This window comes from Rhinolophus hipposideros, assembly GCF_964194185.1.
Source record: "Rhinolophus hipposideros genome assembly, chromosome: 7".
Taxonomy (NCBI): Eukaryota; Metazoa; Chordata; class Mammalia; order Chiroptera; family Rhinolophidae; genus Rhinolophus; species Rhinolophus hipposideros.
The window spans coordinates 72,466,907-72,484,796 of record NC_138053.1 but is presented as its reverse complement, the minus strand read 5'-3'; the positions used below and the strand labels follow the sequence as shown (position 1 = coordinate 72,484,796).

The 17,890-nt window shown below is 37.7% G+C and overlaps 1 protein-coding gene across 3 annotated transcripts in view; it reads left to right on the top strand.

Annotated features, from left to right (window-relative positions):
- Positions 1–17,890, top strand: part of GHR (growth hormone receptor) — a 235,950-nt gene that overhangs the window by 212,221 nt on the left and 5,839 nt on the right. For all 3 annotated transcript variants that reach the window (XM_081052879.1, XM_081052880.1, XM_081052881.1), the window contains exons 5-8: positions 1,843–2,015; positions 6,564–6,742; positions 12,434–12,599; positions 14,808–14,898. In XM_081052879.1, the coding sequence (XP_080909005.1) occupies positions 1,843–2,015; positions 6,564–6,742; positions 12,434–12,599; positions 14,808–14,898 (609 nt within the window). The remainder of the gene's footprint in view (positions 1–1,842; positions 2,016–6,563; positions 6,743–12,433; positions 12,600–14,807; positions 14,899–17,890) is intronic.

Here is a 17,890-nt window from a genome sequence, read left to right as displayed (position 1 = left end):
CTTGCTCCCCGCACCACATTCATGTCTATACTTCCTTACCTCAATGCCTTTGACCACTCTATTCCCTCCCTTCCTTTCCCTGTTGCCACATCCATTAAACTTTTACCCATCCTCAAGATTGCTAGAAACACCACCTCCACCCTAAAGCCTTCCATGAACAGCCCGAGCAATCATTCCCTCTTCTGAACTTTTAGGGAGGCTGAAGAGCACTATATGTGAGCATTTACCCATAGTGCTTTGTAATGCTGTTTTTCAATCATGCCCCTGAGGCAGGAGTAGTTCTTTAGGCACACATGAATCCCCCGTAATGCCCAGCACAGTGTTTTATATATAATCAGTCCTTGTTAAATATCAATGGAATGAATGCAGAAGACCAAAAAACTACTCAGACTCTAATTTCTAAGTCTTTTTCTAGCCTGAAGGTAGGAACAAAATCTTTTTAAGCATTATATCCACACAGTGCTAGGGCTGGATATAATGCTTATGTAGTGCTTACATAGTAGACTCCCAAAGATGGCTTGCTGAATTCCATCAGTCAGTCAGATAGATGGGGCAGTGGAGAGCTGCATCCCATTCTATCACGTTTGCTCTGTTCCTGCTGAGGGGGCACTTGAGTCTGAGCAATCCTTTGATTTTTGTTCAGGTCCCCCTGGCAGCAGACCAGGGAATTTCCTTTCCCTAAACTCTGACTTCCTTCCACAGTGAATTTCCTGGCATCTCTTTTCCATTCAACACATATCCTGCTGTTGTTTTAAGTCATTGGGGCAAACGATGCTTTCTGTGGAGTGGGATAGAGATGAATAACTTTATGGTGGAATGTAAATGTGAAGATGCAGCTTCTCTGATTTATGCAGTGTTCTCCCATCTATCCTCCATGATTTGTTTCTTTATTTGTTTGTTTTTTATCTGATCCAAGATATAGGAAAAGAGGAACTTGTTCTTTGTAGAGAAATCAAAAAAAGGAACTCGTAAGCAAACATGTTGATTCAATTTATCCCATGTTTGTTTTCCCTTTCTTATGTATATACTATAATTAAATGTCCATTCGTAGTTACAAAATGGAAAAGAAAAATGCTTTCTGGGTTTGGAAATATTTTTTAATTTCTGGGTTCATGCCTTTAATCTCTTTCGGGATGGAGGAGAAAAGGCTGGGAATCCCTCGTGGATTCCTATAAGTATCACCTGGATGTCCAGCATGTTAGAAATGTTCTCATGGTTCTTCATGCGATTGAGGAAAAAGTCAGAAGTATGGAAAGGCATTCAAGGCATCCGCAGAGCGCCCCCCAAGCATAGGACAGCCATCCGGCGGTGGACAGGATGGTTCAGAGTAGGATGGTGGCCAATTTTCCACCTCAGAGCCTCCCAAACTTTAGTGTCACTCAGCCTGGAGAACACCACCAGGTGCCTTGATTCCTTCCACCGTGAGTTTGGGAAACACCCAGGTCTAAAGATTCGCAGTTCTCTGGGAATGTCTATAGTTTGGGAGTCAGCTACCTGCTGTGTTTTAAAGAAGGACATTTTTAAACCTCCCTAAGCCTCAAAACCTTTATCTGTACAATGGGGTAATAAAGTAGCTACCAATGAATCATTTAGTTTAGAAGCTGACACATCGTATGCAATCAGTGAACAGCTGCTTTTACAGTACTAAATGGCCCCCTATCGGTCTGCAGATACTGGTGATGCCGGCAGATGCTATGGTCCTCTTTGGAAGTGGCACCACTAAAATACTTGCTCATAAATATTTGTGTTCCAGTTGATTGCATCTGACTGTCAAGCAACTCACTTTGACTAAGCTATGGCATGATTTTGGAACAATTCATCCTCTTTCATCCTCCATTTCAGGAACACTCAAGAATGGACTCAAGAATGGAAGGAATGCCCCGATTATGTCTCCGCTGGAGAAAACAGCTGTTACTTTAATTCATCTTATACCTCCATTTGGATACCCTACTGTATCAAGCTAACTAGCAATGGTGGTACTGTGGATCAAAAGTGCTTTTCTGTTGAGGAAATAGGTAAATTACAGGTTTGTGTTTTATTTGACATGGCTTTAGAGTAAGTAAGCGGGGAAGCCTGCAACGTCCAAGCGTATTCACGTGGGAAGACTTTGTCATCATGCTCAAGGGGTGGATGGAAGTCTGCAGGGCACGAGATCAGCTGGCGAACAAGAGGGACAGGGCAGAGGAACACAAGTTGGCTCTAACATAAAAGAATCCGGCAATAAGTGTTGTAAAGTAACAAATAGGAGCCTTGTGGAGACTTTTCCTTGAGAAGGTCAGCTGGACCTTGTGTGCCACTGCAAGGGACAAACTCAGTGTACTCTTAAGAGTCCTTCTTTCCTAATTATTTGATGTGGTTATTATATTCAGGTCTACTGGCAGATGTTGGTCTCTGATCTCTATCATTGCTCTAATACATGCCTAGAGTTTCTTTATCACAAAGCATGACGACTCTGGAATTTTACATTTACAAAACAGCCTGAATCAGTTTAAAGACATGTTTATAAGATCTCAAGACAAACATTGGAAATAATCAGCTCAAAGAACTAAGTGAAAGATCCAAACAGATTACCCTTTGCCCATCATATGGACACGGGGGAAATGAAACAAAACAAAACAAAAAACAAAACAAACAAACAACTATAATTGGAATGTTCATGTTTAAACTATAGTAAGTATAAACAGCCAAACAGAGAAGAAAAATCAAAGAATGACTTTGAGTAGTTGACGTTGGTGCCTCAAATTTATATACAAAAGCTTATTTGTTGCTTATAGGAATTCCTCGGAGCTGCTCTCACATATGCTGTTCTAGTGTGTGGTTTTTTTAGGCACCAGCTGACTGGAAGAGACTGAGAATGTGGCTAGAATCTACAGACAGAAACAAGTAAATCTGATAGCCTGACTTTGAGGAAGAAGATTGAGAAAACTTAAGCAGAAAAGAAAACACAATTGTATAGTTTAGAGAGACTATTTAGTATATGTCCTGACATCGATAGGCAGAGCTATTGAGTGCCTAAATGGTGATAGTAAGAATACCAGGTCAAGACCGGTGTCTGACCCTGCCTCTGCCAACAGCCCACCTGCTCATTTACCTGGACGACTTTCACTGGGCGCCTGCCACGAGCCAGGCACTGTTGAATTAGTAAGATACAATCAAGTTGGGGAGACAGGTATGTGAACAGATAACTGCAATAAACAATAACAAATAATTGCAATTCCACACAGTATGTACTGGACCCAAGGTGTGTGGTGTACACAGCAAGCCAAGCTAGTGACCAAAGCGCAAATGATTGGGCCCAAGGAACTAGGAAGGGCTACACAGAGATCGTGACAGTTCAGTGACATCTCAATGCATCAGTGGGGGTTGCCAGGTGTACAAATGGATTGTACTTCCCACCGCTACTAACCTCCAAAAGTAACAAACAGCACAGAGTGTTCCAAGACCCAGGAGCAGTTAGGCAGGCCTGACGGGTCGGCAAGAGAAATCACCAGTGTTTTCAAGTGATTGGTGGTTTTCAAGTGATTGGTGGTTTTCAAGTGATTGGCGGTTTTCAAGTGATTGGCGGTTTTCAAGTGATTGGCTATTCCCTTGTGTAGCCGACAAGGGAATTTGGACTTTATCTTATCGCCAAGGGGTACATTTTTGGATGTTTAAGCATGGAAATGGCCCGAGGATAGCAATAGCTAACGCTTACAAAGCATTCATCATTGGTCAGGTATAGTAACCATGTGAGATAGGTTCTATTGTAATTCCCATTTTATAAATGATGAAACCAAGGCTCAGAGCAGTTAAGTGACTAGCTCAAGGTCAAACAGCTAGTAGGCAGAGCTGAGATTTGAACCTAGGCAGCGTAGCTCCAGAGTCTGTGCTCTTAATCTCAAAGTTATACAGTATCCCCTCTGTCATGCTACTAATGCCTCAGGGAAATTCATCTTGCTGGGGTCTGGAAGGTAGATTGGGGTAGTACAGATTAGAGGGTCAGAGATAGAACAGTTTGTGATTATTAGGGCGAAAGATGAGGGCGGGCAGAGTTACAACAGTAGCAGAGAAGGAGGGAGCTGAGAGTGAGAAACAACAAAGAACTAAAGGATCTTAAGATGTCAATCACACACCTCAGCGTCCTCGCCCTCGTGTGTTATGTATCTGTTCTACTACAACCTCACAAGGCTGCTCTTTAGATTTAAAGTAATAGATTAATTAGACATTTGTCTTTCATTCAGTTTATTCAGCAAATATTTATTGGGTCTGTTCCTTGGACCTGGCATGTTCTCGGTGCTAGGGACAGAAAATGTCTACTCTGGTGGGATTTTATCCCAATGATGGAGGAAAGAGACAATACTACGAAGAAAAATAACGTAGGGAAGGAGAACAGAAGCACTAGAGATATTGCTTTTTTCAATAGCGTTATCAGAGTTGACTTCACAGAGACCATGACACTTGATTAAAGAAGAAAATGAGAGGATAGTCGTGTGTATATTTGAGGGAGGAGCGTTTCAGCGAGCGGGTACAGCAAGGGTAAAAGATCCTGAGGTGGGAACATACTTTTCCTCTCTCAAGGACCAGCATCGGGAGAAGGAGCTGGCACAGAGTGAGCAAGGAGGAGAATGATGAGACTAAATCAAGAAACGTAGTCTTTCAGCCCGTGTAATGACTTTGGCTTTCACCTGGAGTGAGATAAGAAGCCTGTGGAGGGTTTTCAATGCTGAGTGATATGATCTAACTTAAGTGTGAATATAGTCACTGTGACAATTGTGTTGAGAATGGACTGAATGGGGACAAAGACCACAGGAGAAGACCGTTTAGGAGGCGAATGTAACAAGAGGGACAACAAATGATAATGGCTAGAACCAGGTTATAGAGGTGAAGGTGGTGAGAAGTGGTTGGATTCTGGGACTGTCTTGAAAGTACAGCTGACAGAATGTGGGGTGGTGAGAAAAAGATGAATCGAGGAAGAGCTCACCGTTTTTATCCTGCACAACTGGAAGGATGAAAAGAGAGGGAAGATGAAAGAGGAGCAATTTCTGGGGAGAAGACTAGGCTTGTTTGGGAACGTATTCAGTCTCAAATGCTTTGTAAACATCTCAGAGGTGTTGTCAAGTATGCCCCATGGAGGTCTGTATAGGGGCAAGGGAGAGGTTCCTATGCTCAGAACAATGATGCTGAGCCTTCTCCAGAAGGAGTCTGTGCATCTTCTATTTAAAGTGGGGAGATTTTTAAGATGCAACATGAGTGACATGTTTCAGAAAATTTTTCCAGCAAAAACATTTTTTATAGTTCAGTCACCTAAAGGGTTAAGCTTCACTTGTCAGAATTCATCTGTCCCCAACCAATCCAGAAAAGAGGGATATTACTGTCAATATGTGGCATAGGTAGCTTAGCTATTTTGCAAATCCTTCCAATTTAATTTCTAAAAGGTAATCATGATTAGTCAAATTTGGACTTTTTTTTTTTTTAAGTGGTGTGCACTCCACAGTGGCCAATAGCGTGCTCTTTTGCAGCAATTGTTTACACTCTGGTTGAATACAAGAGCTACCCTCTTTGGCCACCAGATTTTAACAGGCAGTAAGAGCTCCTCACAGTGTATATTATCTCTTATCAACCCTGGAGACCCAGACTTTGAGGCACTCTAGGTGACCTCTGCATGTAGTAGAAAAGAAAGTAAATTTTACTCTATCTGCCAGTGGTGTTTGGAAACTTCAGTACTGAGACCTAACTAGCAGTAATTTATTGGGGACTATCTTGAATATAAATTTAGATAAAGTTCCTAGCTTTGGAGTCCATATTTCTCTTCATCAGCCTTTGGGAAATTGTGGTCTTTGTGGTCCTAACTGGCTGAATACCACAGATCTACCTGAGATTGTACAGGATGTCAGTAGAAACCAAGCAGGACACAATTTCAGACTGTCCGTGTGCAGTCAAGTGCAAGACAGAAAACACCAAATATTCACCATTTGAAAGCGCGGTGTGCTGCCTTCCTCTTAGGTCTAAAGAAATGATCACATGTGGCCAGAAGACAACAAATGAAGGAGCATTTGCTGAGTGTTGGGAAGGATTGTACTAGTAGCAATACAGACATAAACAAAACAAGGGTCTTGCCCCAGGTCATAAACATTTTGAAAGAAAAAAAAAAGGCTTTCTCTACCCCAAGTTCCAAAAAATGCCACGTGTTTAAATACTGTAGATCTTTCTGATTCTGTTCTTTTGGTTTTGAGTTAAAATGAATTCCTTTGCCCAAATCCCAAAGCATTAATTCTAGCAGAGCTAAAAGAAATGTAAAACATGACAGATCTTTAACAAAACTTACAGATCAGATTTTAAACTCAAAAAGGAATTTTGTGTAGGGGCTTTTTTAAGAGTTAAAAGCAGATCATCCTTAAGTTAAAAAAATGATGTGTTTTCTTTTTCAAGTTAAAAAAAGTGAGAATATGCTAATAGAAATATTAGAAGAATTAAGAGTATCAATAATACAAATGTATAAAGTAATTTGGTCTCTTCAGAAGAAAGCATTCTATTAATACCCAGCTGTGTCTCTCTGTGTACTAACTCTCCACTGAAATGCACAGTACAACCAGATCCACCCATTGGCCTCAACTGGACTTTACTAAATATCAGTTTAACGGGGATTCATGCGGACATCCAAGTGAGATGGGAACCACCGCCCAATGCAGACGTTCAGAAGGGATGGATAGTCCTGGAGTATGAACTGCAATACAAAGAAATAAACGAGACCCAGTGGAGAATGGTAAGGTATCGTTATATCTCACACTTAAAAATCTTTTGCATTTTCTTCATTTAATTTCAAAAACCCCCTCTCATTTATAATTCTTTTGACCTAATACCACATGCCCATGCTCTTTGCTTCATAATTGCTTATTTGAGGAAAACCGATGTAATCAGTAAAATATCCTCTTGGAATTCTGTCCTACAGTAGTTGCTTACGTGGAGCTTAGATGGAAGCCTGTGGAAGGAAAGGAAAACTATTTCCCCAATCACCCTTGGTGTTCAGTTTGACTTTAGAACAAAAGTGTATACTTTCGACACTTTGATGTCTTTGGGGGTGTGGCGAAACATGGGAAGGGTTATGATCAAGGTCAAAAGTGAGCTATGGCTAAATATTCTCCCGTGACTTTAGTTGCTACTACTTACAAGGCTTTCATTAAAGTAAGTTATTAAATGACTACAGGAGGGAAACAGAGGGAGGGCATTTGTCCCTTAGAGGTTTCAGAAGGATATTTTGTTAAGTACCTTAGGGGAGAATCAAGCTAAGAAGTTTTTATGTAGGCAAGTAGCATGGCACTGGTTGACCTCTGAAGTCCTCACTTCCTTGCCAAGTGTATGGGAACTAGGTACTTAGATAAATTACACATGGCACACAACAAAAAGAAAAACAGGATTATCATGCTGCTCCCAATATAACTAATTCTAAATCAGTCTAACCACAGCCACAGCCCTGGCCAAGCCAAGTGGTTTCTGGCTGGTCATGAGGTCATGCCCAGCAGCCTGGCACAGCCAGAACTTTGAGACACCAGGCCCTGTCCATTCAGTGAACTGCTGAAAAAAGAAACTGATTTTGTCATTAAAGGAAAGCTAAATTTGGAGCAGCTTTGAACAGTTAAATATTGGGTTTTGAGGTTCTGTTTTCAACATCATTTTAATTTAGATATCTATTCTTTAACTTGGTGCAAAAAGCACTTGGTTGGCTGCTGACTCAAACATGACTTTAAATTCAAGCTATAGTCCAACATTTATTCAGCAACAAGGTATTGAAATAACTACTGTGCACAAGGCACTGTGCTAGGTACCCCCAAGGCAGCAGTTCTCAAAGTGTGAACCTTGGACCCCTGAGGGTTCCTGAGACCCTTTTAGGGAGTCCACAAGGCCAAGACAATTCTCACAATAATCCTAAAATAGTTCCTTGTTTCCTTGTGTTGAGAGTTGTATTGATGGTACAAAAGCGATGGTGGAAAAAGTATTGCTGCCTTAGCACAAATCAAGGCAGTAGTCGAACTGTACTGATAGTCACTATATTCTTTACCACCAAGCACTTGCAGTAAGAATGGGAAGGGAGGGAGCCAGTTTCACATCATACTGCCCTTCATGAAGCTGTAAAAATTAATTTTATTACATCTCGACCTTTGAGTACATAGCTCTTTAATATTCCATGTGACACATGAGAAGTACACACAAAGCACTCTGCACACCGAGGTACTGATGGTTGTCTTAAGAAAAGAGTTAAACAGCTGAGATGCCAACTATTTAGATGTTGTGTGCATGGAACACCATGTGGGACACCATTTTTACGTGAAAGAACAACTGATAAACAGATAAATAGTTATTTATTAATATAGTTGAGATGGCAAATATTTGGCAAACATTTCTTGAAAAAGAATGAAGTGATCTTATCACTTCAAGAAAAACATTTGGACAGTATTTATCACCAATGAAAAGTAGCTTTCAAGGGGAAATTAGGATTTTGGAAAACTTGCATGTGTGACCGTAAGCTTGATAGCTTCCCAATCATTAAAGACTTTCCTGATGAGATCAATGGTGATACTGTTGGCAAAAGTGATTTTTTTATATTGCATAATAAAATGTGTGTACATTTAGAAAATCTACATCACTCAGTGAACCAGTGTTTTCCAAATGACGATGATGTAACCAAAATCACTCATGGGGACATGATCCATTCAAAGCACTAAATGAAATCGTGGAATTTAATGTAACAAAGTACAAAAGATTAATTGATACAGTTTCAGATTCCACATTGCAACTGACCTCTAAGAAAATACCACTTACTTAGTTTGGGAGTCAGTGTTAAAAAAGGATATCGACCATTATCTAAAAAAGCTATTAAAACATCCTTCCTTTTCCTCATTATAGATGAGGTGTGATCAAACAATACGTTGAATGTTTAAATTTTAAAAATTTATTGTAGTAAAGACACATTGCCATTAATCCTCAAAATGTTCCCCCTCTCTTCAAACACACTTATCATTCTTGCCACTTTCTGAAGAAGTTCTGGAAGTCCTCTTTCATGAGTGTCTTCAGTTGCACTGTTGTGGCTGCCTCAATGTCCTGAATTATTTTGACTTTGGGGAAGAGCCAGAAGTCGCATGGTGCCAGATCCAGTGAATAAGGTGGATGAGGACACACTGTAATGTTTTTATTTGATAGAAATTGCCTTATACCAGAAGCGATGTGTGACAACAAGAGCGTTCTCATGATGGAGGATGATTTATAGCACACTTTAAAACACACCTTCTCTCAACCATAGCTCACACCCAAATAACGACATGAACAAGTTGAAACTTGTCACACACTGTTACTAAGGTTCAGTGTGCCGCTTCCCACATTGAAGATCCCCTGCCTTTCCGTTGGATGGTGCTCGACAGCAGCATTCACTGTATTTTGTGATCACAACGGAAAGGCCCTGTGTCACACATTGCTTCTGGTACAGCATTTTCTGTCAAACAAAAACATAACGGTGTGTTCTCATCCACCTTACTCACTGGATCTGGCACCATGTGACTTCTGGCTCTTCCCCAAAGTCAAAATTATCATGAAAGGTAAACATTTTGACTCAGTTCAGAACCTCTAGGCAGCCACAACAGCACAACTGAAGACACTCACAAAAGAGGACACCCAGAATTGCTTCAGAGAGTGGCAAGAATGATGGGATAAGTGTGTTCGAAGTGAGGGGGAGTATTTTAAGGAGGATTAATGGCAATGTGTCTTTTACTGTACATTTTTTTTTAGTTTAAACATTCACCATATGTTTTGATCACACCTCATATCTGTGAGAGAACAGCTTTTATTCATGTACTTCAACCAAAACAATACATCTTAACAGATTTAATTCACAAGCAAATGTAAAAATATAGCCATCTTCTACTAAGCCAAACATTAAAGAGATTTGCAAAAATGTAAAACAGTGTCAGTCTTTTCACTATAATTGTATACTTTTGGTACGGACAATAATTTTTATAAAAACATGTTAACATAAAATCAATTTATTATTTTATTTTTAAAATTAGCATTTTTAAATTTTTCAGTTTCAATTTGTAACGTGGTAAATAGTGATAGTTATAACCCAAATAAACCAAATTGGTAGGATTCTCAATATATTTTAGTAGTGTAAAGGAGTCTTGAAACAAAAAAGTTCGACAACCTAGAAAAAGCAAAGATGTGAATCAGAACTTTAGCATTCATACATTTACTGATCATAGTGTCAAGCCTGAAAGTCTCTGGCGTGTAGTTATGTCTCAGCCGAGGCACCCTGAGCCAGGTGCTAGAGAGCATGGTGCTCGGTCAGCTGACCATTCAGGGCTGTCTCACAATATAGCTTTGTTGTACTTTTCATTGTACCCTGCTACAAAAATTGAATTAGATCTTCCAAAGGGATCAGTTAACCTTTTATGAGTGAAGTCATGTATGTATGGTATTTATAAGTTTGGTCATTTGCAAGGGTCTCAGACAGAGTTGTCATGAGTATCAAGGGCCTATCCATAAGAATTGGCCTCTTTCTGGAAGAAACACACAATCTAATTGGTTATGAGTGCAAGTGTCATAAGCATAAAAAGAAGAGAGGTTTTTAAGTAGAGGGGGAAAAAGCTAGCCTTTGTTGCTTGGATCAGAAATTCATGTTACCATTTGGTAATATTGAATTTGGTATTATTGTGTCTTTTTTTGAACAGGTATTTACATTTTGAATATAAAAGTAATATTAATGACCATGTAGTTGCTTACAACTGTTTATCTGCTAAACCAAGTTAAGAATTTATGGTGTTTTAAGGACTTTATGGGTGGCATAGAATTATCCCCAATGTATGAGCTATTTCTTGAGCATCAGCTGTATACTCGGTATTGTGCTGGGCTTTGGGAATGCAGAGATAATGAAGGCATTGTTAGCCCCAAAGAATTTGCAGTCTAATAGAGAAATCTGGGCAGTAAAATATAAGAAGGACTATAGGATGTGTATTACCTAGCAGGATGGAGTAAGGAAAAGTGCCAGGAAAGTCTTAGAAGTTCAGCTATACTTGCACCAAGAACAGGTGTTCCCTCACGGGCAGGTGGCAGAGTTCAGTGTGGCAGGAGGAGCCTTGTGAGCAGAACTGAGTGTGGTGTGGCTGGTGTGGAGGGTGGAGGGAAGATGGAGAGGAGACCATAGATCAAATCACCAAGAACCCCTTTCTGGTTTTGTTATTACTAAAATCTGTAAAGAAATAACATTGGTGACAATGACAGAGAAATTAGGGCTTCAAGAATAAAAACATAGACTTTTACAATATTTTAAGGAAAATAATATTTTTTGGAAAATAATAAATTTAATATTCCGAGTCCTACCTTTCAGAAAGCATTTTAGGCATGCAATATTCCATATATTAAGGATAAGCTTCTTACAAAGAAAATGGCAAATTTACCATCCCATGTACACATAGGAAAGAAAGAGATACTTTGTGAATACAAACTAGCTGAGGTGAAAGAAAAATTTGTTTTAGAAGCTGAAGGCCCAGCTTCTGACTTAGTAAAACAAATGAGAATCATATTTATATGAAAAATCTATTCTGTTGAAAAAGTAAGTTTCACCTTTTTTATAAACAGGAGCAATCTGTTCTACCGAAAGCCACATGAAAAATACATATTGAAAGCCTGCTTTAAATATTTGACTTAGAGGAAAACACTATCACTAGTTAGGTCTACTTCTTTGATAGTAACATGTTTTAAAGGTCTAGTATTCTCACCTACTCTTCCCCAGGAAGGTAAATGAATATCCTGGCCTTAAGGCTTGTGAGACCCTGATGTTAATTAACTGAGGACTCCTTGTGACTTTTCTTTGCAGATTTTGAATAGCAAACTATTTTGAGGTGGCTTTAAATCTTCTAGAGTAAGCAGATTAGGTATGTAGTTGCTTCTAATAGAATTATTTGAAAGTTCAATTAAGACAACTATGATTTTATGGATGACTATCCAGAATTTCCAAAGAATGACTGTGATTTGTTTTGGTGTGAAAATATGTTTGTTTTTTCTGTTTTTATGTCTTCATACAACATTGTAATATCCCAAAGGGTAGGCGACATATCTGTCGTCTTTATAGTTCTGTCATTTTCCATGATAATTTTATTAGGCTTTGATCTTAGAATATTTGACAACCTAAGTCAAGGTATCACTGCATTTCTATAAAAGTCTATTATATATTTGGGTTTATACCAAAATAAATTTGAGACCTATTATCCATTTAACAAATGATTCTTTGTAAAGTTATTTGCCTTGATCTTTCTTTCCTTAAATAGCAAGCATCCCCCACAGTTCATTTTCAAATATTACCTACTTTACAGAAATTCATTTTGAATACAAATGCAGAAACACCTTGTACAGTTTATTGCATTGAGCTGTTGACTCTCTAACCAATACGTTTTATATTTTGTCTTGAAAGATGGACCCTGTATCGTCAACATCAGTTCCAGTGTACTCGTTGAGATTAGATAAAGAATATGAAGTACGCGTGAGATCCAGACAACGAAACTCTGAAAAATACGGCGAGTTCAGCGAGGTTCTCTATGTAACACTTCCTCAGATGAGCCCATTGGCATGTGAAGAAGGTAAAAATAAAAGATTAAAACGGCAGCCAACATGGCTTCGTCAATATACAGTGATACTTTCCCTACGCTATTTGGGTGTTGTCCAGGTCATCACATATTAGCTTCAAATGTCAGGATGAGAGACCTCAAGCTCACTCTCTATAACAGGTATTATCCATTAAAAAGCAGGAGGAGGATTTAGTTTTTGAATTATTTGTTTCAGGAAAAGTCCTGGGGTGGATGCAAGTTAGACCGGGGAAGATATTAATAGGGGTTATCGCTAGATATCAGAATTTCAGGTGATTCTTTCTTTATATGCTTGCATAATTCTAAAATTTTCTACAATGAGTTATTTGCATTTACAATCGGGGAAAAATGTTTTTCAAGTACGTGATGAAGAAATGCTGTATGTATAAGGATGAATGTAATATGTGACATCTAAGAGAAAGCCTGATATTGAGTCAGCATATGTAGTCAGAGGCAGACGCTGATTGGTATTAGACAATTAAAGTGTGGCTTTTACTTAGAGAAGGCTTAATAAGTAGTGTGCCACTTATGCTCAAAAATGACTTGGAACATTTGAAGATCCTATATAAGAGAAATGCAAAGATGATTACAGTTTGAAGAAATGAAAACTATGAATTCAGAATGTAAGAATTAAAATTTTTAGATACAGAAATAAAGAATGCTGCTTAACAATGCATATTAAGTGTATAAAATATTATCACTCTCAAATGAGAATTGGTTATAGCTCATCTCCGTTAAATACAGAACTTTACAGGGCCATATAAGGAGCTGAGATATGTTAATGAAACAATCACAAGCTACCGAGAAATGAGATTTATGTTTATGCATTTATGGTACAGGTAGAATTCATGATACTCAATGACACTTCAATAAAAATGTCTATAACTCCTTTTCTTTCTAAGCCATACGTAACAGGCTTGCTGTTTCAAACAATTAGGTGTAATGAAACACTTGCCACCGCCCTTTAAGCTTATTGTGATGGCATTTAATTCACCTAACACAAATTTTTTTTTGAATTGGCTTTTACTTCCATGTTAAAGAAAAAAGACGATGAAGCACTAGCATTATGTTGTGTTCCTGAATATGTCACTGATATAAAACTATAAATACCACATGATACAAATGGTATTCTCTCCCCCACTAATTCTTTATAATGCCCATAGTATCTCCCTTGGGGATTTTAATAAATGAACAAGAAAATTAAAACAAGGAAAGAATATTACAGTCTAAAAGCTTAGTTTTAATAAAACAATGTTAAAGTAAATTCCACCTGTCTTCTTAAATTAAAAAGCAATTAACCTCTGCCAGGGTAGGAATACAGAGAACCAGCTACAAGGCAGTTGGTAGGCATTTGTTTTTTAAGGAATAAAATGGAAGTTTTACAAACAGATTCCCCCCAAGTCTGCTAGAAAGTATACTAAAATCTGAAAGTGGGAGCCCCAGTTGTGATCTTCTTCGGTCAAAGGAATTTTTTGTAGCTGTAAAATAACGTGCTCTGCATGTCTGAAAAGTTTCAGTCATGATTCAAAAAAAAAAATTCTGCCCCCATCTTTTTGATAGACCTCAATCTGGAGAATAAAAAAATATCACCACACCTTGAAAAGAGAAAGGAACCAAGTAGACACTGTTTAGGTAAAGTGGTGTGTTAACCAGCAGCACTTTTTCCTACAGCTGAAGCCTTTAATGACATACCATGGACTCATACCTTTTCCCCGAAAATAAGACCTACCCAGACAATCAGCTCTAATGCATCTTTTGGAGCAAAACTTAATATAAGACCCGATTTATATTATATCATATCATATCATATCATATTATAAATACCCAGTCTTATATTATAGTAAAATAAGACCTGGTCTTTTAATTTTTTCTCTAAAAGATGCATTAGAGCTGATTGTTGGGCTAGGTCTTACTTTTGGGGAAACACGATAAGATGCTTAAAGCAGTTTTGTTTTATAAACATCGATTGTTCTTAAAGTGTATGCTATATCTTTATCTTGATATTTTTAATGTGAAAGGATTTGAAGAAGTAGTCTTTGAACAGAAAATACTTCTAAAGCATTGCATTCTGCTTCAGTGAAATCACTGACTTTACTAGATGAATACAAATTAGGAAGTATTTTTATGGGAAAACGAGAAATGAAATGTAAACTTCAACTGTTCCTAATCCTATGAGTGAGATACTGTTCTCATGTATTTCAGATTTCCAGTTTCCATGGTTCTTAATTATTGTCTTTGGAATATTTGGACTAACGGTGATATTATTTTTATTCATATTTTCTAAACAGCAAAGGTAGGTGTGAAAAAATCTACTTTGACGTTTTTGCCAATTGTTTAGATTTTCATATGTGTTTCTATTTGTTATTTCATATTTTCTTTTGCAAATCATGAGTGAAAATTTTAACCCAGGAAAAAATATCTCCAGTTACACATTTACCACTGTGTTGTGTTCATCAAAGAGAATTCGCAGGTTTTAGTTCTATCGGGGAAGTTGTATAGGACTTCAAGAGGCTGAGGCTAGTGCCTGCCACCTTATGATACACTCCTCCTTAACAAAACTAACAAAACTGTTTTCTCAGCGCTGCCTCTTTACCTCTTCAAAGTCCTGAATAAGTTGACCCATTTGTTCAGGACCATAAGATAGCACTACACCTTTGGTGGAGTTGAACGCAGTCCAAATGTACAAACAAATTTAGGTGGCAAACTAAAGCCACCTAGGTAAATCAATCTAATAAAACCTTTTTAGACTTCATATAATGGCAATTTCAAGTAAGTTCAAATTTTGTTTCAATTATGTGGAGACTTATGATTTTGCCTGCATTTGTCAACACAGCTAAAATTCTGAGTTTGAAGAGATTCCTTTCTGCATTGTCTTGGAATTAAAAGACTTGGGTTCCAGGTATTATTCTGCCACTATGTTTGACCTTGTTTGAGTCCCTCAACTTCTCTCGACCTCCATGTACTCATGGGTATTATGAGAGTATTAGAAAATATATGACCTTTCACTTTCCTTTGAGTCATAAGATCTATTATTCTGTTTTTCTTCTTGAAAGAAACTCAGTACAGACTACAAGAAATTTTGATACAAATATAGAAAAAATTATTGGTACTGATTGTCAGTTTTCTTAGGGTATTTTTAAAGTCCCATGAGTTAATCTTGCCCCTTCACCTAGAAGTAGAGTCACCAACATTCCCAGTTTGCCTGGGACTTTCCTGGTTTTAGCACTAGAAGTCACGTGTCCCTCAATTACAAGCAAACCAAAATGATTGGGTACCTTACCTGGAATGGAAGACAAGTTCTCCAGCAGAAGCCAAGAAACATCTACAAATCAAAGTAGGATCTATGTGAATATATTGTAAGAGCTTTTTAATTTATTTTTTGAAGACTTTTGGCATTTTTCAACATTAAGACAGAAAGAAAAATTCTGAGAATACTGGATTTCTAGAGTGTCAAGCATGCTAAAAGTCTCTAAGTGAATGCAGAAAGTGTTATTTTTAGCAGAGTGTCATCTCCAGTTTTATAATGTCAACCAATAGGAAAGCAAAATTCACTCTGTAGAATTTCATTTTGCACCTGACTTTCTAGCAACATTTCTCTTTTACGAACACAACTATTATAAAGCAGGACAACCCAGTTTTCAGTTGTTTAGGGAAAAATTTTTGGACTTTTAAGTAGGTAATTTATATATTTAAATAATGTCAACAACAAAGGAGACAAATTATTCTGTTGGTTAACTTGAATTCATTGATCTGTACAGTTGAAGGGCTAATTTATTTGTAACTGCAGTAGATAAAACCACTATGCATATAAAGTAATTTATTCTTAAAATTAGCTGTCAATTTCAGGTCATTGTGAAGGCCAAGTAAATTTATTATGTAGTTAAATTGTACTAGCTAACAATATCTCAGAGAAAAAGTATCCTTTCAACAAATAGAATTTCAAAGAAAACATATTAACCTTTGTCTAAAAGAGTATTTTCTATGAATAATGAAGTTTTTAACTGTAAACCTTGATCAAATCACCAAATTGTGAAATTCTTTTGAAATCTTTTTTGTACTTTCAAATTTCCTGTGCGAAATTAAATTCTGTGTAGAAAATAATTTTTTTCTTTTATTTAGCTGTTAAATCCTTATCATTGTCTAACTTTCCACGTTTTAATGAAATAGGAAATGGTATAAAATAGTTGTCAGCAGGTGTGGAAAGGACACGTAGTTCTAACAATTAAAATAATACTCCAAAGAAGGAGGTGCTATATCAGTCTTCCCCATAATCTTAGGGCTGTAAAAAGCTCCAGGTCCTCCCTGTCTTTGGTTGAAGTTTTGCGAGTCCACAATCTAAGCCACTTCTCCCTTTCTTAATTCAGATAATTGAGGTAACTGTAGCAAAATTCATAATGTAATTTGGATTTGAATGAAATGATAGCAAATTGTCAAACACAGTTTCATGCTAGGTTATCTTTATTCTGTACCCTGTGATTCCCATCATATGACATACCCGTAGCCTTCAAGCTATTACTAATCAGAAAAATAATAATAGTAACTGAATCGGCATAAAACACAAGTGCAAACTGGCAACTGAAAGCCAAAGTCAGCCTGCAGATCCATGTTTTGTTATTTTATGTTATTTTTATTTTGAATTAAAGATTTTGCTATAAAGTGTAGGGAATTTTCACACAAAAATTCAGATTTCCAGATTGTCTTTAAAAACTGAAAATTCTAGTGAAACTGGTTTGATGTGCCTGCATGGCAATATTTGGGAAGGGCATATATTCTCTAGTTTATTACCATCCTCATCCCTCCCTATTACAACCCAACTGGCTTGCTTCATTCATCTGCATGAGCTACTTGAGCCCTACAGGCCACAGGACTGGCCACCCTGGCAGAAGGTCAACTGCAACTTATAGAAAGCTAACTACCAACATGTGCCTGAATGCGCCATCCCCTTCAAAGGAGAGGCATACATAAAAATCTGGCACTAGACATTTGGGGATCTTTGCTTCCTGTAATTAGAGTTAGGTTACATTTTTGCATGTTTTTGAACATTTAAAATATTCATTTAAAGATTCAGAACTAAATAAGAGCAGCATGAAAGCAGGCAAGGGCCTAGGCTTTGGAGTCAGGTGCTTTGGATTTAAGCCCCAGCTATGCCAAGTATTAGTACATGATTTGAAGATGTTCCTTAAATCTCTGAATCTTTCCACAGGTAATATCATCTGCCTCCTTGGTAGTTATAAGAACCGCATGAACTGTTTAGAGCAGAAGCTGACAAACTTGTTTTAGAAAGC